The 21,787-nt window shown below is 41.7% G+C and overlaps 1 protein-coding gene across 1 annotated transcript in view; it reads right to left on the bottom strand.

Moving 5' to 3' along the window:
- Nucleotides 1–9,067: 9,067 nt before the first annotated feature.
- FRRS1L (ferric chelate reductase 1 like) overlaps nucleotides 9,068–21,787 on the bottom strand; it is a 31,418-nt gene continuing 18,698 nt past the window's right edge. Inside the window, exons 3-5 of the mRNA XM_033237869.1 lie at nucleotides 19,593–19,731; nucleotides 13,687–13,933; nucleotides 9,068–9,919 (exon numbers count right to left, since the gene is read on the bottom strand). Of these exons, the coding sequence (XP_033093760.1) occupies nucleotides 9,747–9,919; nucleotides 13,687–13,933; nucleotides 19,593–19,731 (559 nt within the window). The 3' untranslated portion in view covers nucleotides 9,068–9,746. The remainder of the gene's footprint in view (nucleotides 9,920–13,686; nucleotides 13,934–19,592; nucleotides 19,732–21,787) is intronic.

The raw sequence follows: 21,787 nt of genomic DNA, 5'->3' as shown, positions 1-21,787 counted from the left end.
GAAAAGAAGGTCATCTGACCAGGGAGACAGAGACTGGAGTGATGATGCCACAGCCTAAGGAATTGGGTCAGCTACCAGAACCTAAAAGACACAAGGAATGAATTCTATCCCCTGGAGCCTCCAGAAGGAACCAGCCCTGCCAATACCTTACATTTATTATTATTATTTATTAATTTTTTTTTGAGATGGCGTCTCACTCTGTCACCCAGGCTGGAGTGCAGTGGCACGATCTCAGCTCACTGCAACCTCCGCCTCCCAGGTTCAAGTGATTCTCCTGCCTCAGCCTCCCAAGTAGCTGGGAATACAGGCACCTGCCACCAAGCCCAGCTAATTTTTTGTATTTTTAGCAGAGATGGGGTTTCGTCATGTTGGCCAGGCTCCTGACCTCAACTGATTCACCAACCTCAGTCTCCCAAAGTGTTGGAATTACAGGTGTGAGCCACTGTGCCCCGCCACCAATACCTTACATTTAGCTGTGTAAGATTCAGTTCAGATTTCTGGCCTCCAGAACTGTAAGAAAATGTGTTTCTGTAGTTTTAAACCGCTATGTTTGTGGAAATTGTCTTCAGGAGCAGTAGAAAACTAAGATAAGCCTTGTCAGATGACAATGGTTCCAGAATACATCCTGCTGGTCTTTCGTCTGAGGTTGTTGGGTTGTTCTCCCCTTTCTTGGTGATGCCCCGTACACCCTTTGCCTAACACATTTCTACCCCTTTGTCTTAATCGATTTAGGCTTCTCTCATAAATTACCACAGACGGACTGGTTTCAGCAACAAAAATTTCTTTCTCATGGTTCTGGAGGCTGGGAAGCCTGAAAGCAGGTGCCAGCATTATTGGGTTCTGGAGAGGGCCCTCTTCCTGGTTCAAAGATGGCCAATTTCTCATTGTGTACTCACATGGTGGAGAGTGGAGAAAAGAAGAAAATTCTCTCCTATCTCTTCTTATAGGGACACTAATCCCATTCATGAGGGCTCTACCCTCATGGCCTGATTACCTACCAAAGGCTCCATCTCCAAATACCACCACACTGGGGATTAAGTTTTCAATATATGAATTTGGAAGGAACAAATGTTCAGTCCATAGCACCCCTTCCTTAAGGTTCACTTCAGTATCATCACCTGCTTTCCTAGTTGCCCCAGGCTGGGTGAGGACCTCCACTCAGGTTTAGCATCAGACCTGAGCTGTTCCTTACCACTGCATTCACCACAAAGTACTGTCATGGTGTGTGTTTGTCTGACTCCCCAAACAGGCCCCCAGGGTGAGCCCTGGGGTGGGGCAGAAATCAAGAACTGTTCTTCCTAGAGTCCTCTCTGTGTAATGTCTGGCACAAGGACCGGCCACATAAGAGTCTCAGATAAATATTTATTGGCCTGGCATGGTGGCTCACACCTGTAATCCCAGCACTTTGGGAGGCTGAGTGGGAGGATCTTTTGAGCCCAGGAGGTCGAGGCTGCAGGGAGCTCTGATCGTGCCACTGCACTCTGGCCTGGGTGACAGAGCAATACCCTGTCTAAAAAAAATAAAATAGGCTGGGTGCGGTGGCTCACGCCTGTAATCCCAACACTTTGGGAGGCCAAGGTGGGCGGATCACGAGGTCAGGCGATTGAGACCATCCTGGCTAACATGGTGAAACCCTGTCTCTACTAAAAAATAGAAAAAATTAGCTGGGCGTGGTGGCGGGTGCCTATAGTGTCAGCTACTCAGGAGGCTGAGGCAGGAGAATGGCATGAACCTGGGAGGTGGAGCTTGCAGTGAGCCGAGATTGGGCCACTGCACTCCAGCCTGGGCGACAGAGTGAGACTCTGTCTCAAAATAAATAAGTAAATAAAATAATACATAAATATTGATTGATTGATTGATTGATTGATTGATTGATTGAATGAGTGGTGATGAAAGCTTCTTAACCTCCTGGATGCAGGTGACTCTCATGTCCATTGCAGTTCCTCTGTCTCTTCTTATAGCTTATCATCTGATCATCTGATCCTTGTACCTGTGACTGAGCCCTAAGAAATCTCCAAGTCAAACATCAGCCAGGATCAGGTTTCATAGCTGGGCCACCCACTCAGGATACTGCAAAATAAATACTACAGGGAACAAGCAGAATTACTAAACAAAGGACAAAATAGTTGAAGCGTTTTTGTGTGTGTGTGTGAAAATTAGAGCCTCAATGCAGAATGTGGTAATGCCTGATTCTTTTTTTTTTTTTTTTTTTTTGAGACGGAGTCTCGCTCTGCCGCCCAGGCTGGAGTGCTGTGGCCAGATCTCAGCTCACTGCAAGCTCCACCTCCCGGGTTCACGCCATTCTCCTGCCTCAGCCTCCCGAGTAGCTGGGACTACAGGCGTCCGCCACCTCGCCCGGCTAGTTTTTGTATTTTTTAGTAGAGACGGGGTTTCACCGTGTTAGCCAGGATGGTCTCGATCTCCTGACCTCGCGATCCGCCCGTCTCGGCCTCCCAAAGTGCTGGGATTACAGGCTTGAGCCACCGCGCCCGGCCGCCTGATTCTTCTTAACATGCCATTCCTTGATCTTCTCAAGCTAGCCCCTGTAGTACTGGCAGCTCAACAACCTCCCTGGTGATTCATTATGCTTTACAACTAAACTCTAATTATTCTCAACATATTATATGATTTAGTTGCCAATAAGGCCGATTATTGAAATTCTTAGAGCTGGCCATGTGAATTAACCAAATGATACACTTGAAATGGGATTATAGGCCTCCATTCACTACCTAATAAAGTATTAACCCAAAGCTATAAATGTAAGATTACATTTTACAAATTGTGTCTCTACAGGGGTTTTTACCTGATGACAGCAACATGATTTTCCTCTGTCAGACAAGACAGGCTATCGTCTTCTCCAAGGTCTATAGATTCAGGGAGAAATGAGAGTGACTTTACTGATGAAAGATTTAAAACAAGAAACAGAAAAAGAAAAATGTACCAGAGCAAAGCAATAAGGAATTATAAACTAACTTTAATTACATCAACAGGAAGAATTTCAAACTATGTTGAGAATTCTTATTTTAAAGTTTAAACCTAATTAATATATTCTGACTAACATAATCATCCAAAGATAAAAGTATTTATGATGGCAGATGGACAGAACAATCATTTAGGTAGCATCTAGGAATATTGCTACAATTACATTACATAAATAGAAATCCATGTCTTTATTAGTAATGTGCTACACATCCTAGAGTAAAAATTTACATGAGACAGGCTTATAAATATACATAAATCTCAAAATTAATCACAATCGAACATTAGGTACACAATTGTTATAAAAGAAATATAACCTATCAATGTCTATGTAAAGGCATAGTTTTTACAAAATAGTATTTTGTAGACAGTCTCAAAAAAGTATATTAATACTCCTGGAGCCAGATTGTTCCAGCATATTAGCATGTCTGTGGGAATAAGGCATCCGGAGAAGCTGCATTCACTCTTCCCCATGGCCAGGGCCTTCTATGTGATGAAACAGGTAGGACTTTAGTGACCTGGGTGAATGCCACACCCACTGCAGCACCCCATTACCTTAGAGAATCAATTACTCTCCAGAAGAATCCAACTGAATGGCTATCAGCCTAATAGCAAATATCCAGGGGAAAACGGAACACATTAATCAAGCAGCAGTGTATTTTATGTTAAAAATCCCAAATAGCTTGATGATTCCATTACATTTTGAGTTGCCAGACATACTTAAAAATCACACTAGCCTAGCCACTATTTTCCTGAAGAGGAACTTATATGCAAGTCTTTTATTAAATATAAAAACAAATAAATCTAACTTGAAACTAAATAACTGGATACTTGAATAACTGAATAAGGAACCTAATTAAATACAAAACCTGTACAGGTTGCATCAACATGCCAGTTACTCAGCTAACACTAGTCTCGGTTTCTTAACTAACAGTATAGAAAAGTCACATTCAACAGTGGTACTTTATATGTTCTTAACAATTCATATAATGTTGAATGGAGGAAGCAAGGCTTAGTAAAAGATCCAGGAATCCTTTCTACAAACTACATTGCTATAAACTCAAGCATAGTTTTGCCTGTAATATGCATAATGTTCTATCTCTTGGGTTTTACAGTAGGCAAGAGATCAGAAACAGAAGCAACCTTGACAAAGACCTTCAAATGCTCATGGTGTGTACATACAGGCATTTATGTATAAACACACACCATCATGTATGTACAAATATACAGATGCTCCCCAAGTTACAAGAGGGTTATGTCTCAGCAAACCCATCAATCATAAGTTGAAAATATCATAAGTCAAACACTTATGGGACATAACCCCATTATAAGTTGTAGGAGTGTACCAAATGTATATCACTTTCATATTGTAAGTTTGAAAACTCTGAAGTTGAAGCATCCAATTTGGGGATCGTCTGTGTATATAAACACACAGAGAACCACCTAACTGTTCAGTAAACATAACCAATTCTGTTTAGAGAACAAGGACATACAGTTATACACGACAGCACAGTATACACATCCCAGCCTTTGGCCTAGTGCAGTGGTTCTTAAATAGTTTTCCATTATGGTACATAAGGTAGATGTACATCACACGTGTAAAACACTCCCATGGTGCAGCAGATTTTGATACAACTTTTTAAAACATCTCTAGGTTAATGAATTACTCTGAAACACTGAAATCCTTACCAGGAAGAGCAGTTCAGCAGTAATCGTTGTCCACGATCACCACACTTAAGACAAAACTGCTGCTTAGCCAGCTCTGTACTTTACTGCCACCACTTTTGCATCAATAACAGAAAATATATTAGAACTCAAGAGCATGAGAATGCCCTGTGCCATTTATTTATAAAAATAAATCAACAATAATTCATTTTAAAAACAAATTATTCACTAACTTTGATCTTCTTACAACTAACCAGTAATAATACGTTACTGGCAGTATCCTTTACAACATTCATGATATATTGGTGTGTCCCTGTCTAAGAACAAGGGTGGGAAAACCACAGTCCATCAGCAAACCCAGCCTGCTTCCTGTTTTTGTGCAGCCTGCAAGCTAAGAATGGTCTTTGGATTTTTTAATGGCTTTTTAAAAAAAATCAAAAGGAAAACATTTGTGACGTTTGAAAAGCATATGAAATTCAAAGTTCAGTGTCAATTAAATTTTATTGGAACATAGCCATGCTCATTCATTTATGTATTGTTTATAGCAGAGCCAAACAGACTGAAAAGCCAAAAAACTAGTATCTGACCCTTAACAGAGAAACTCTGCCGACCCTTGGATTAGAACTAAGAATGACACACAACCTCAGTGGTCACGTCTCTTATGCACAAAATCCTGAATATAGATAGTAAACTTAATTCCAGAAATAGTAGTAAGTACCATCTAGGATGGAAATCCATTCCTGAGTTGTCCAAACTTTCTGATTTCTTTCATGACAAAAGCCAACTTAATTAAATACAGCTTCTGCATTTTATCTGAAATCACGTTTATATATTCAACTTTGACTACAGTGGAGCAATAAAAAAAGCATTGGGCTCCAACTTAGAAGACCTAGGTTTTAGGCAATTCACTTTTAAATTGTTAAATTGTTAAAAATGTATTTAAGTTTTGTTTGATCTATGTATCAACCCTATTAAAAGAACTAAAATGACTGACAAAGAATCAAAATGTTTTTTAGCAGAGAAGAAAGTTGATATAAAGTAAAACATGCTCCTTTCCTCTAAATATAACTATAAAAAGTCCTCCAATTAATTGTAAATTACTAAATAGGGGGGAAAAAGGCACCTAGCTAATTGGAGTGTGGATAGTCGGTTCCATTTAATAGAAGTTTTAATGGATGTGCATGAAGGTGCATGAATGTGTAGGAAATCATATCACTTACTTAGGCTTCAGCTGCATCTCTGTGAAATAAAAGCATTGGATTAAATGGTCTCTAAAGTCCTGGCCAGCACTGGTAATTTATGTCAAATGACCAGCCTCAGTTTTTTTCATCTGCAAAATTGGATAAATAATAGAATCTACTTCCTATGGTTGCGGTGAGGATTAAATGAGTTAATTCGTGTAAAGTGCTTAGAACAGCAATAAATATATTTCACTAGCATTATTATTAATCAGTTCAGGTGCTTTACACAAAACACTGGTTGGGCATCTCCTCTGTGACAAGTAGTATATTAGAAAATGGGAATACAGACATAAAATAGAAGTTGATTCTCTTGTATTAAGTAGGGATGAATGAAACTGAAGTCTGCGGAGCTATTACTTCAGCATGTCTATCGATTGGTTGTTCTCTGAGATAATGGTCAAAGGCCATTCTGTATCACTGGTGTGAATTCTTGTTAGTACTGTTACTAAGGATGTTTCCATTTATGTTTCAAAAGACAAAGTTCAGTGTTTGCTAACATAATTATTTATGGTTTGAGCACAGGAGGAAGAATATAAAAATGTTGGCCAGTCTCATAATATACATGAAATGCAAACCTTCTGAACCAAACAAACTTGCCATAAAAGTATAGTTTCACATATACATTCATTCCACAAATGTTTGCTGAGTGCCTGCTATGGATAAATGTCTGCTACAATGATGAGTAATGGTCTCTGCATTAGGGAGATAACAAGGAAGACAAGCCAGCAATTCTAGAAAAGTATGATGAGCACATTGCTGAGGAAGCCTAATGTGCTATGGGAGCATTTGATAGGGGCCTGGACCTATGTAGTCCAGAGATCTGGAGGAAAAAATATTTAAGTTGTGACCTGATAGGTGAGTAGGAGTTCATCAAACACAAGAGGTGGAGAATATGAACAAAATGAGAGGTGAGATAGAGCAGGTCTGAAGAACTGAGAGGCTCTCAGTCTTGCTAAGACATAGCAAATGGGGAGGAGTGGCAAACGATGATATTGCAAGTCACAGAAATGACTTCATTTTACCTTAATGGCACTGAGAAGTCACTGAAAGTTCTAAGCATAAATAAGCAAAACAGGTAATCAAATGAGAAATCATTAGTGAAATAATTAGCCTGATTAGAAATGTAAGAGGAAGGAAGCTGCATTCACTTCTTCCTTCCCTGCCTGCTACTAAGCTGAAGTCTCTCTTTTGTTTTAACCTGTTTATAGCTCAAATATTATACACATAAGAGAGAGAAATATAAAAATATTTGCTTCTTATTTACAACGTGGGTGGCTGCCTATCAGTATCTTTACCTCTAAACAGCCGCTAGAGCTGAGAAGATGAGGCACAGGCCAGACTTAGCCATGACCAGAGTGGAGTCAAGGACTTGAACCAGGGGACCTGAGTTTGAATCCTACCCAGTTCCATTATGCACTTGATGTCTTTTACTTTCTCCCCATCTGCAATGAACAGTATTTCTCCTCTGTCCCTCGGAAACTTTTGGTAACTGTGCTTGTTGATGTTTTCCTTATTTTGGTTCAACTCCAGGAGAAAGTGAAAGCTCTCCCCACAGGCAGACTTTCACCTGTGACATGAACCTGGAGGGTGGTATTAGAAATCACAATCACCAGTGTTGTTCAATCATAAAGCCCACAAAGTTGGAACCAGCTTTAAAGCAACAAGGGCAAGCCAGAGAACTCTAGAATGCCACAGTGGAAATGTCTCAGCAGCACTAACTATACCTGCAGACTTCTCTCCTCAAAATGGGCTGTTAGCACAGACATTTGGAACAAAGGAACTTTGGGGCTCCTTTAGAAAAAAAGCATATGTCAAGGCATTATTATGAATTATGCTGACTACCTGTCCAGTTTATAAGTCTGAACATTTTATTTTACTTATTTTTTTGAGACAGGGTCTCCCTCTGTTGCCCAGGCTAGGGTGTGAGTGGCGCAATCTCAGCTCACTGTAAACTCTGCCTCCCAGGTTCAAGCGATTCTCGTGTCTCAGCCTCCCCAGTAGCTGGGATTACTGGCGTGCACCACCACACCCAGTTAATTTTTGTATTTTTAGTAGAGACAAGGTTTTGTCATGTTGGCCAGGCTGGTCTCGAACTCCTGACCTCAGGTGACCCGTCTGCCTTGGCCTCCCAAAGTGACGGGATTACAGGCGTGAACCACCGCACTCAGTCACAAGTCTGAACATTTTAAATGGATATTCTAGGTGAATTCACTTTATGGGTCATTTTCCCATTTTCAAATTTTTTTTAAAAAGCCACCTCATAAAAAAATTCTACTCTAAATCTCTACAGTCTCAAAAGCTGTTGGCTTATTATTAAAATGCCCTAAATTTTTACTAAGATGTTTTGTCTGATATAACACATTTTTAGGCCAGGCGCGGTGGCTCACACCTGTAATCCCAGCACTTTGGGGGGCCAAGGCAGGCGGATCACCTGAGGTCAGGAGTTCGAGACCAGCCTGACTAACATGGTGAAACTCTGTCTCTACTATAAATACAAAAAAATTAGCCAGGCATAGTGGCACATGCCTGTAATCCCAGCTACTCAGGAGGCTGAGGCAGGAGAATCGCTTGAATCTGGGAGGTGGAGGTTGCAGTGAGCTGAGATCATGCCATTGTACTCCAGCCTGGGCGACAAGAAGGAAAATTCATCTCAAAAAAAAAAAATACAAAACATTTTTAATCATACTTAATGCATGCTGGCTCTGACAAGAGAATTCACTGTAACCACAGATGAATACTTTAGTTTTATAAAATTCAGTGGTAGAAAAGTTCAAATTCTAACTGCTAAGAATTCCTTTTTTTTTTAATATCATTAACACAACTTTACATCTTCAGGAATGCTCACAGTTTGGTCTCTAACCTTTCCAAATAAGTAAAAATGTTTTATCATAGCTACTCTGTAACTGAGAAGAAATTTCAAATAAATATTATTTAGTTAGTTATTTTCGAGACAGAGTCTGGCTCTGTCACCTAGGCTGGAGTGCAGTGGCACAATCTCGACTCACTGCAACCTCCGCCTCCTGGGTTCCAGCAATTCTCCTGCCTCAGCCTCCTGAGTAGCTGGAATTACAGGTGTGCACCACCACACCTGGCTCATTTTTGTACTTTTTAATAGAGATGGGGTTTCACCATGTTGGCCAGGCTCATGATCGAACTCCTGACCTCAGGTGATCTGCCTGCCTAGGCCTCCTAAAGTGCTGGGATTATAGGCGTGAGCCACCGTGCTCGGCCAAAATTTCAAATAAATATGAACTATTTTCGTATCACTGTATTTTCCTCCAGTCTCCCCACTGGCTGTGTAATATCCAAAAGACTTCTGCTTTACAGAGATTTGAAAGTTCTCCTGCCCAAAAGGCTGACTGTGAACTTATGACATTCAGTAAAGTTCTCCCTAGTAATACTCAAAATAACTGTCTGTGCTATGGCACTCATAGTAAAGACTGTTTTGAGACATTATTTCTATACCTAATTCTTTCTCTGCCTTTCTATTTGTCATTTCTAGCCAAAGTTATATGGTATGTGGATCATAAAAAGGCGGTCTTTTTGGGTCTCAAATCCCATTCAGGAAGATGGCAATCATAATTTTCATCAATCCAACTCACAGATGTTGCAAAGTTAAAGAAGAAAACATATTTGAAAGTGCTTAGAAAAGGTGTAAGTATGTTCCAAAAGTATAGGGTCATTATTAAACAATCTTCTTTGACTAGAAAAGAAGCTTTTTCTTTCTTCCAAAAAGCTGAAATTATATGAGGGTTTTTTTTCTTAAATAATTGAAGCTAAAATTATACTGGATATTCTTTAAAAATATATTTATACTAAAGACTTCCCAATCCATGTAATCTGTTGGCCCTGCAGTTGTGGTTAGGGGGTTCCCATCAATAGGTAGAAGGTCAGAGCAACAATCAGAAGCAAACAAAATGGAGATGAGAAGGTCTGATAGGCAGCTGATGGCATAAAAATGTCTTCATACTTGTAAATACTGACAACACGCTCTGAAGCTGGTGGTGAGTCTATATCATGTCGAGTGATAGAGCCTTTAAGAAAAAAAGAGAAGGGTGGGGGGCAATTGAAAAAAGAACAGATTTATAATGGTATAGGCAAACAATAGAAAAATCAAAAGTCTATTTAGTGTTGAATACATAAGCAGTGGTTACAAAGATCTGGATTCAGGTATTTGAGTTATCAGAATTCTCTATCATTGTACATATAATGAAGAACATAGAAATTAGTTAAATTTATCCAAAAAGACTAGTTCTCATTAATCTGCACTCCCCTATCGGAACAATGCTGTTGGTCTGTTTCCTGGCATCCCAATTTTAAGACTCCTAGTCATAATCATACAATATTGTATGATTATGATTATTGTATGATTTTCTTCTTTAAATGGCTCTAATGAGTTTTGTCTTATTAATACCCAAATGGGAAAACTATATTTTTCTTTCAAACAGCAGAGACTACTAACTGTTTTCCTTCAAATCTATCTTGTATATATATGTATATCATCAACATATACATATATATGTATGAATGTGTACATGTGTACACATATATATACACGTGTATATATATGGTTCATCAACAACTCCTAACATCTCCCTTACAGATGGAAGCCCTCCTCTACTGTCTGTGGGACACTTAGTAGCTTGCCCAGGCCATGCCAGAGGGAGTGTGGTATGCTGGGTGTGTGTCTGTGTGTCTGGCAGATTAGGGTAGAATGGTACAGAAAGTGGGATGATTAAGGTACCAAACAAGTCTTTGGATGGGAAACTTTCTTTTAATTTGGTTACAAGTGGAAAGAAGTACAGACTGTGTTAAAATATATTTAATAATCTTCAGTTGATTGAAAGTATCTGACCTTCTGAATAATCCATATGAAACTTGGGTTAGGGAGACTAAGGCATATGCATTCAGTGCAAAGGTCTCCTTAGGAATAGGGCTCAGAGTGAGAGTTTTTAAGGTCCTATCTGCTAGGGAAGCCCTGCCAAACTTGTCATGTCAGGTCCCTGCTTAGTGTCCGTGCTGGCCTCAGTTAGCAAAAATCAAACTTCTCAGGTTTGTATGCCTGTAGTTTCAGATACTTGGGAGGCTGAGGGGGGAGGATCACTTAAACCTGGGAGGTGGAGGCTGCAGTGAGCTGTGATTGTTTCACTGCACTCCAGACTGGGTAAGAGAGCAGACTTTTCTCTCAATAGATCCCACTCACCGCTCCTACCTAACCTCAGCTCATTGGTCACCTGCGTGGGCTGCTCAACTTAACTATGTGTCTACAGTTCATGCCTTCCTTGAGTGAAATCCAACCTCATACCCCTTTCAAGCCTTAGTTCAAAGTTTTTCCCCTTACAGAGACCTTAGGAGAATGAGTAGGATATAATCAGTAAAGAGGCATTAAAAGGGCATTCAGGAGGCCAGGAGTGGTGGCTCATGCCGGTAATCCCACCACTTGGGAGGCTGAGGTGGGCAGATCATGAGGTCAGGAGTTTGAGACCCGCCTGGCCAACATGGTGACACCTATCTCTACTAAAAATACAAAAGTTAGCTGGGTGTGGTGGTGGGTGCCTGTAATCCCAGCTACTCGGGAGGCTGAGGCAGGAGAATCGCTTGAACCTGGGAAGCTGAGGTTGAAGTGAGCCAAGACCATGCCATTGCACTCCAGCCTGGGCAACAGAGTGAGATTCCATCTCAAAAAAAAAAAGAAGGGCATTCAGGAAACAAGAAAAGCAGAAGCCTGTATATGGGGTACGAATGTGCCTGTTTTGCTTAGAGTTAGTGAGAAGAACAGAAGTCTTGAGAGAGCTTATCAGGTAAAGCAGGACCAGATTTGGAGAAGGCTTTGAACGTTAGGCTAGTCTGCCATATCTGCCATGTATGTAAAAAGATGACCTTCTGAAAATACAGCTTTTTCCAATTGGTAAAGCAACTTAAAATATTTGTTTTCACTTAATCCTTACAATAATTCCATGGAATAGGAAGTATTATTATCCCCACTTTAGATATAAGGAAATGAAATTCAGAAATTAAATAACAGGCTAAATATTATACAGCTACCAAGGGGCAGAACCAATACTCAGACTCAAATTTTTAGACTTCAAATCCCACTATTTTAGATGACTCCATTTCTCCAGGCTGAGATATAATTTATTTCTCAGGGTACCGAAAGTAATTGAAGTTATAACTGCAGAGCCACTGTTGGTAATCGGGGAAATTAGCAAATGGAAAAGGTGTCACCAATCTGGAGGCAGCCAAGTGTCTTCCCAGTTGGCAACAGGCAAAATAAAAGGTAGATTATGTCATCTCTGGGCTGATCAGTGCAAACCAATTGAAGGAAAAAAACAACCAGATCAGATTAGGCAGCACATAGTTGATGAGCATGCAGTAAAGAAAGATGCAATTACCAGGAGCCGGAATAAATTCTCAGTGCAAGGACTGCAGACCAAACTCACTTCCATTCTTGAGCAGGCCCTCAGGCTAATCAGCCAGAAGGAATGCTCAAGGCTCAGTGTAACTTGATTTTAGCAGTCTCTAAAAGGTCTCATGATATCCTTGGGTCTTTGTTGGGGAAATGCTGCAGAGTTTTGCCACCCAAAATGAGGTCATCAATGAACCAGCATGCCTAGGGAGATTAGAAATGCAGAATCTTGCCAGGTGCGGTAGCTCACACCTGTAATCCCAGCACTCTGGGAGGTCAAAGCTGGTGGATCGCTTGAGCCCAGGAGTTCAAGACCAGCCTGCGCAATATGGCAAAACCCCATCTCTACAAAAAAAAAAATTAGCCAGGCATGGTGGTGCATGCCTGTAGTCCCAGCTACTTGGGAGGCTGAGGTGGGAGGGTCACTTAAACCTGGGAGGTGGAGGCTGCAGTGAGCTGTGATTGTTTCATTGCACTTCAGCCTGGGTGACAGAGCAAGACCCTGAGAGGGGAGAGGGGGAGGGGAGGGGAGCGGAGAGGAGAGGGGAAGACCTACAGAAAACTGCACTTTAACAATATAGCCAGGTAATTCCTATACACATAAATATTTAAGGAGTAATGGGTTAAACTATGGGATAATTTGGTAGATTTGTGACTAACAGAATAGTCACAAAGTGGGCCCTAATGAAATGCCTGGTATCAATCTCTGGAGAAGTCTCCAGAAGCCCTTCCTGTTCAGTATTTTTTATTATTTCTTTCTTCCTCTTCTTCTTTTTTTTTTTTTTTTGAATGGAGACAGGGTCTCACTATAGTGTCCAGGCTGGTCTTGAACTCCTGGGTTCAAACCATCCTCCCAAAGTGCTGGGATTACAGCATGAGCCACCACGTCTTGACCCTGTTCAGTCTTTTTATATTTACAGCATAGGAGTTAAGAGTATTCATGGGCTTTGGGGTCAGACACTTAGGATTAAATTTTAATTCTTCTACTAATTAGTTGTATAACCTTGAGCAAGTTTCTTAATCTCTCTAAAACCAGGACAATAATACCTATACCTCTCAAGGACATGGTGAGGAGTAAATGAGAATGCTGGGAGAATTCAACAGAGCCCTACATACAGCAGATGTATGATCTGTTTCATTAAGCACATCACTCATGACACACTATCTTGTACTGCTGTAGCTTTGCATGTGTATAACTGTTCATTTGTTCGTCTGTATAATAAGTCCATTATAAGTCCATTATAACCTTCTGAAGGTAGGAGTCACATCTCCTTTTCCTTTAAAAGACCCAGAGTGCTTATCGCTCTCTTGTGCACACAGTGTGACTTCAATTAAGAATGAACACAAGCACAGTGGTGTCTGGTGTTTAATCCAGATGCTAAAATGTAAGCTTACCCTGAATGGCTGGACCCCAAGCAAACAGATAATACCAACTCAAATGCAGATCAACAATTGTTTCATCTCTGGGAACATTCACAGGGCGTTTAAATCTGCAGGTGACGCGATTATTCTCAAAAACTCCTTCTTCATCTCTGGCAGGGTTTCTCTGAATCTCCTTTGCCCACTGGCCTACATTATAGAAGTGCTGTATGCGGACCCTGCCATTGTCATCATGGACGCAGGCCATGACATCATCACCACCCTAACATGAGAAATGATTAAGAAAAAAAAAAAAGTCAAAGGTTCATCTTTTGCACACTGGTCACTAGAAATATACATTTGATCACCTCTGCAATTTGAAATCCCACCAAAAAAATTCTTTTAAGTGCCATTAAAAAGTCTCAACCAGGAGACTGAAGTTACTGTCACAATAAGTGACATTCAGTGCCTCCTGACTGATGTTTGGAGAAGACATTACCACCTATATGGTATTCCTGCCCAAAACACAAACCAACCTAATCATGAGAAAACAATAAGACAAACTCAACTGAAGATCATTCTACAAAAAAAAAACAAAAAATCCTAGCCTATAATCTTCAAGGAGTCAATGTCATAAAAGACCAAAAAAAGAAAAAAAAAGGCTTAAAAACTATTTCAAAATACACATGATAACAAAATGCAGTTCTAGGTGTTCCTACATATAAATTTGGGCTATAAACCCAAAATTTCCCTACAGGACAGTATTGGGACAACTAGCAACATATGAAAACAAACAATATATTTAATAATACTCTCATATCAATGTTAAACTTTCTGAATTTAATAAACTATATAATAAAAGAGAACATTCTTGATTTTAGGAGATACCTACTTAAGTATTTAGGGTTAAAGTTTATGATATTTGTTATTTAAATGCCAAAGTTCCAGAAAATAACAATCAAAAAAATAATAATCAGTAGTAGTCGCAATAGCAGCAGTAGTAGAGAGAATAAAGCATGTGTGGCTAATGTCATTATTTATGAAAAAGTTCTGGAACTAGGGAGTAGTGATGGTTGCACAACACTGAATGTAGTTGATGCCACTGAATCGACACTTTAAAATCGTAAATTTTGGTGCCACTGCACTCCAGCCTGGGTGACAGAGTGAGACCCTGTCTCAAAAAAACAAAATAAAATGGTCAATTCTGGCCAGGTATGGTGACTAGCGCCTGTAATCCCAACACTGTGGGAAGTCAAGACAGGAGGATCATTTGAGCCCAGGAGTTCGAGACCAGTCTAGGCAATACAGTGAGACCCTATCTCTACAAAACATTAAAAAATTAGCTGGGCATGGGGGCTCATGCCTGTAGTCCTAGCTACTCAGGAGGCTAAGGTAGGAGGATCACTTGAGCTGGGGAGGTTGAGGCTGCGCTGAGTCTTGTTTGTGCCACTGCACTGCAGCTTGGGCAATAGGGCGAGACCCTGTCTCAAAATAATAATAATAATAATAATAATACACAACAATAAAAAATAAAATACTTAATTTTGTTATGTGCATTTTACCACAATACAAAAGTTATTATCTTGTTAATCTAGATTTTCTGTATATGAGTTTACGGTACTATCCTTCCTGCTTGTCTATAGGTTTACATTTTTTTCAAAACAAGTTTTAAAAAGTTAAGAGTTTGGTTGGGTGTGATGGCTCACGCCTATAATCCCAGCACTGTGGAAAGCTGAGGCAGACCACTTGAGGTCAGGAGTTCAAGACCAGCCTGGCCAACATGGTGGAACCTCGTCTCTACTTAAAATACAAAAATTAGCTAGGTGTGGTGGCGGGTGCCTATAATCCCAGCTACTTGGGAGGCTGAGGCAGGAGAATCGCTTGAACCTGAGAGATGGAGGCTGCAGTGAGCCGAGATAGTGCCATGGAACTCCAAGCCTGGGCAATACAGTGAGACTCCATCTCAAAAAAATAAAAAGTTACAAAAAAAGTGTTCATCAGTTGTAACACATGTACCACCCTGTGCAGGATGTTGACAATGGGGGAGGCTCCCCAGGAGGTATAAGGGAAATCTGTACCTTCTGCTCCATTTCACTGTGAACCTAAAACTGCTGTAAAACATAAAGTCTAATTAAAACGCACACACACACTAATGTACCTTTTTTCCCCGCCGGACAGAGTCTCACTGTCACACAGGTTGGAGTGCAGTGGCACGATCTCGGCTCACTGCAACCTCCGCCTCCTGGGTTCAAGCAATTCTCCTGCCTCAGCCTCCTGAGTAACTGGGACTACAGGCACCCGCCAACATGCCCAGCTAATTTTTGTATTTTTAGTAGAGACAGGGCTTCACCATGTTGGCCAGGCTGGTTTCAAACTCCTGACCTCTGGTGATCCACCCGCCTAGGCCTCCTAAAGTTCTGGGATTGTGAGCCACCGCGCCCGGCTAATAATGTACCATTTTTAAAAAGTTAAAGGCTTTTAAAAAGGGGTTCCATTTTGTTTTTCCTATGCATTAGGCTTTAAAAAAAAATTAATCTATTTTTCTTGGAATAATACAAGAAAAAAAGAGACCTCTACTTTCACAGATAATATGACAGTAGATACTTTATAGGCCTTTAGATAGCAAAATACCAAATAAAATTTGAATGCTCCTCACTCTGCCTCATTCCCCTCACCTTAACAGCCCCACCACAAATGCAAATGCATTTAGGACAGGAAGTGGTCACTTTCAATGCAAGCCAGCTTCTGGGTGTGGCATGCCCTGCTCTTTCTCCTACTGCCTCTAGGGCAGGAGATAAGTAGACTAATATCTATCCATGCAGTCTTACCAGTTGTACCCATTGTCTTACCACTTGGACTAGAACTCATTGAAGGCTATTCTCCTGGTGATCCCTCCAAGAATAAAGCCACCAGAGCAGCCACTGCTTAGACGGCTTCCCAGTCTTTTCCTACAACACACCTACAACCCATATCCAATTGCAAATCCTGTCAGTCAGTACTACTTTTTTTTTTTTTTTTGAGACAGAGTCTCGCTCTGTTGCCCAGGGTGAAGTGCAATGGCGCGATCTCAACTCACTGCAACCTCTGCCTCTCAAGCAATTCTCGTGCCTCAGCCTCCAGAGTAGCTGGGATTACAGGCACCTGCCACCATACCCGGCTAAGTTTTGTATTTTTACTAGAGACAGGGTTTCACATTGGCCAGGCTGATCTCAAACTCCTGACCTCAAGCAATCCACCTGCCTCGGCCTCCCAAAGTGCTGGGATTACAAGTGTGAGTCACCGTGCCCAGCCAGTTGGTGCTATTTTCTTTTTCTTTTTTTTTTTAAGACAGAGTTTTACTCTTGTTGCCCAGGCTGGAGTACAATGGCACGATCTCAGCTCACTGCAACCTCCGCCGCCTGGGTTCAAGTGGTTCTCCTGCCTCAGCCTCTCAAGTAGCTGTGATTATAGGCGCCCGCCCCCACACCCAGCTAATTTTTTGTATTTTTAGTAGACGGGGTTTCACTATGTTAGCCGGGCTGGTCTCAAACTCCTGACCTCAGGTGATCCACCTCGGCCTCAGTTAGTGCTACTTTCAAAACATCCAAAATCTGAGCCCTTCTCACCACTGTCACTGCTGGAACTTTGGTCTGAGCCGCCCTCCTCTCTCCCCTGTAGCCCTACACAAGCCTCAAAATAGACCAGATGAAGAGAAGGGCGGGTTGCTCTAGGCAGAAACAGCAACAAGTGCAAAGGCACAGAGGCCTGAGAAAGTCTGATAATTTGGGAACAAGCCTGGCCCAGTGAAGTGGCAAAGAATGGGGCCCCAGAGGAAAGAGAGAAAAAATGCAGCAAGGCACAGTGAAGAGCAGGGGCCAGTAATGACAGCTGCCTGTGTGCCTGAGGCCCCGCCTGTCCTGTCTGAGGTCCAGATGTTTACTTGCCCCTGGGTACAGAGGAAGACAAAATTGTTGAACCAAATTCTTAAACTTCCCTGATGTAATCCATTATGCCTATTATAATGAAGCCTCCATAAAAATTCAAAAAGAGGCCGGGAACGGAAGTGCCTGTAATCTCGGCACTTTGGGAGTCTGAGGGGGCAGATTGCTCGAGGCCAGGAGTTCGAGACTAGCCTGGCCAACATGCGAAACCCAATCTCTACTAAAATTATACAAATCAGCTGGGTGCAGTGGCGCACGCCTGTAATCCCAACTATGTTGGGAGCCCGAGGCAGAAAAATTGCTTGAACCCAGGAAGCGAAGGTAGCAGTGAGACGAGATCATGCCACTGTACTCCAGCCTGGGCAACAGAGTGAGACTCTGCCTCGAAAAAAACAAAAGAAAATAAAACAAAAAAACCCAAAAGGACAGGGTTCAGATGAGCTTCCAGATTGCTGTACAGGTGGAGGTGCCTGAAGGGTAGTGCACCCAACAGGGTGTTGAAGCTCCTCACTCCTTTCCCCATGCCTTTCCCTAAGTGTCTCTTCCATCTAACTGTTTATCTGTATCCTTTGTAATAGCCTTCATAATAAATGAGTAAAGTAGGCGGGGTATGGTGGCTCATGCCTTAATCTCAGGACTCTGGGAGGCTGAGGCAGGTGGATCACCTGAGGTCAGGAGTTTGAGACCAGCCTGGCCAACATGAGGAAACCTCATCCCTACTAAAAACACAAAAAATTAGCTGGGTGTAGTGGCGGGCGCCCGTAATCCCAGCTACTTGGGAGGCTGAGGCAGGAGAATCGCTTGAACCTGGGAGGTGCAGGTTGCAGTGAGTCGAGGTCACACCATTGCACTCCAGCCTAAGCAACAAGAGCAAAACTCCATCTGAATGAATGAATGAGTAAAGTGTTTCTCTGAGTTCTGTGAGCCACTCCAGGAAATTAACTGAACATGAGGGGGTGGTGGCACCCCAGATTTATAGCTGGTTGGTCAGAAATACAGGTCACAACCTGGGGCTTGTGACTGGTGTCTGAAATGGGGGCAGTCTTGTGGTTTTGAACCCTTAACCTTGGGATCTGATTCTATCTCCAGGTAGGTAGTGTCAGAAACAAATTGAATTAAGAGGACACCCAGCTGTCCACTGGAGAAATGCTTGGGGTGTGGGGGAACACCCCCACACATCTAGTCACAGAAATGTTCTTTCTGTATTGAGAATATGAGAGGGGAAAACGTTGGTTTTCCCTCTTTTAAGTGGTTCTTTCACTTCTGCGTCTGCCATGAAAAAAAAATACCTTGGGGCCGGGCGCGGTGGCTCAAGCCTGTAATCCCAGCACTTTGGGAGGCCGAGACGGGCGGATCACGAGGTCAGGAGATCGAGACCATCCTGGCTAACACGGTGAAACCCCGTCTCTACTAAAAAAAATACAAAAAATTAGCCGGGCGAGATGGCGGGCGCCTGTAGTCCCAGCTACTCGGGAGGCTGAGGCGAGAGAATGGCGTAAACCCGGGAGGCGGAGCTTGCAGTGAGCTGAGATTCGGCCACTGCACTCCAGCCTGGGCGACAGAGCGAGACTCCGTCTCAACAAAAAAAAAAAAAAAAAAAAAAAAAAAAAAATACCTTGGATGACTAGTGAAAACACAGAAAGCCTGAACCCAACTCATGGACTAGAGTCAAGTCCAGCTGAGCCCCACATAAAATGAGCTGCACCCCAGTCAATCCATGCACATGTGAGCAAGCAATACATGCTCACTGTTATAAGCCATATAATGCTTATAACATGTGGGTCTCTTCTTGCAGCCTCACTGTGGAAACAGCTGATGAATAGAGGTGCCACAAGACAACTTGGATTCTGATAGCCAACCGTCTCATTTAAGCTAGACTGAATTTTTTTTTTAACTTGCAATCAGAGAGCCATAACTAATATGATCATTATACTGCTTTGATCAATTAACTTGCTTCTAAAATCAAAATAGCACAGCCAACTAAAGAGAAAAAATCAGCTTCTATCATGTTTTGCATCTTACCATTTTCTTGTCTGAAGAGAATCCAACTGCTACCCAACCATCTGTGTCTGCACTCAGCTCAAATTCTACATCAGCCCCTATCATCCGGTAGCTGAGGAAGTAGTCACAGGTCTCTGCATTACAGCCTGGTTTGCCATATCTAGAAGATACATCAAAAGAGACATTACTGCTTCTACTTACTCAAAAGACATTAAGAGAGCATCTACTATGTATCAGGTGGGATGCTAAGCAATATTATTAAACACATTGGATTTTTGCTACCTGGAATCTTAAAAACATAGTTTCACTCTCTTAGGAGGAACCTTGGAGATGATCTACCCCACTTGATACCCAAGAACTGCAGTCATGAGATGGGAAGGGGCTTGCCCAAGGTTGTATAGTGAAGTCAGCGGTTGCAACGGGACTTGAACCTGGGTCTCCAAACTCCCAGCCAGTGTTCTCTACATTATACTGATATTAGAGTCTTCTACATGTTAGTTACTACTGAATTATTTCTGAATCCCTTTTAATGGAAAAAGATTCTCCAAGTTAACCATTTAAATTGTTCGTTAATTAAATGTATACCAACTCTTTTTAACTTACAAATTTTCATATAATCAAACTAACACAAATTTACAAATTCAATAGAAATTAAACTAATAAACCAGGAACATTGAAATTCACAGCATTCATGCAACAGATGATGGGGCTTTACTGAAAGTAAATTTCTGCTTATATGCGTGTGGTATCTGACTAGATCATACAGGGTCTTTGGAGTTGAGAGCATGTTCTTACTACTCTCTATAGCATGATGACTCAACTCTTCACTTTTATCTGCTTGAACTGCTGCAAAACCCTCATTTATGCAATACACCAAATGAATACCTCCATCTGGTACTCACGGACCATGAATGAATGCGATATATATTTATAACTTTTTTTTCTTTTTTTTTTGAGACAGAATCTCACTCTGTTGCCCAGGCTGGAGTGCAGTGGCGGGATCTTGGCTCACTGCAGCCTCCACCTCTTGGGTTCAAGCAATTCTCCTGCCTAAGCCTCCCAACTAGTTGGGACTACAGGTGTGGGCCACCACACCTGGCTAATTTTTGTATTTTTAGTAGAGACGGGGTTTCACCATGTTGGTCAGGCTGATCTTGAACTCCTGACCTCAGGTGATCCACTTGCCTCGGCCTCCCAAAGTGCTGGGATTACAGGCATGAGCCACTGCGCTTGGCTTTATTTATAAAATTTGCCTTTGTTCTGTTGGGCTACTTTCTGCTAATACAATTACAAATTCAGGCACTAAAACATACAACAATATAAGGTGATTATCCAGATAGTGAGATTATGCAGACATTCATGTTTTTTCAAGAGCACCACTGAAATGAAAACACAAATTTAAATTTTCTTACAGAGGATGGGTGGATCCTTTCAAAACTGGCAAGCCCTGGTTTGGGGAACACTGTATTACGCCATTTGCAGAATGGTAGAAAGTTGAAGCAATGGGTGGGACAATCTATGCGCAGATGGAAGGTATCTAAAGGAACAGGGCACGGGGTGCTAAGTGTTGAGGAGGGGACAGGAGTGTACTACTATGTTGGCAGAGATACCTGAGCAGCCAGGAAGAGATATAGGATCAAGACAGCAGGGCACTGGGGTGAAAAAGATGAAAAGGAGCAAGGGAAGTTAAAAAAGGAGTAAATGGACAAGAAAACAAGTCACTTTGAAGCCAGTAGAGTACTAAAATTCCCTCCCTTCTTATTCCATCCCCCAATCACCAGATTTATACATTGCTGACCATCTTCCTCAATAAGAATATTATTGGATATTTTTATGTATTCCTTAGAAATGGCCTTGTAATCTAAAGAAAGCTCGAAGCCCCTGTATTCAATTTTTCCTCCTTAGACCTCAAGTACTGAACAACAGCAAAATCAGAACCTTCAGTGCAGTGACCATCAAAACTTTGCCCCTGGCCAGCAAATTGCCCCGACCATCAAATTACTCAGGGGCAATTTGTTTTAGGAAGTAAAGGGTTCAAAGGAGGAGGCTTTCCCAAAGAAGCAGAGCTGTCTAGATGGGAGGCCCATTGTCCACACGACTGTTTTCTAGCCCAGTCTGTCATGTCGCGTGATACTACTAATAATCATGTAGAGACTCACCATGCCCGAGATAACAAGCTAGCAACAATGAATGCTTAATGACTAATTAGAATCACA

The sequence above is a fragment of the Trachypithecus francoisi genome, unplaced genomic scaffold (genome assembly GCF_009764315.1).
Source record: "Trachypithecus francoisi isolate TF-2019V2 unplaced genomic scaffold, Tfra_2.0 Lachesis_group16, whole genome shotgun sequence".
NCBI classification, from domain to species: domain Eukaryota; kingdom Metazoa; phylum Chordata; class Mammalia; order Primates; family Cercopithecidae; genus Trachypithecus; species Trachypithecus francoisi.
Note: the sequence above shows the minus strand (reverse complement) of the source record. Positions and strands in the feature narration are given on the sequence as shown.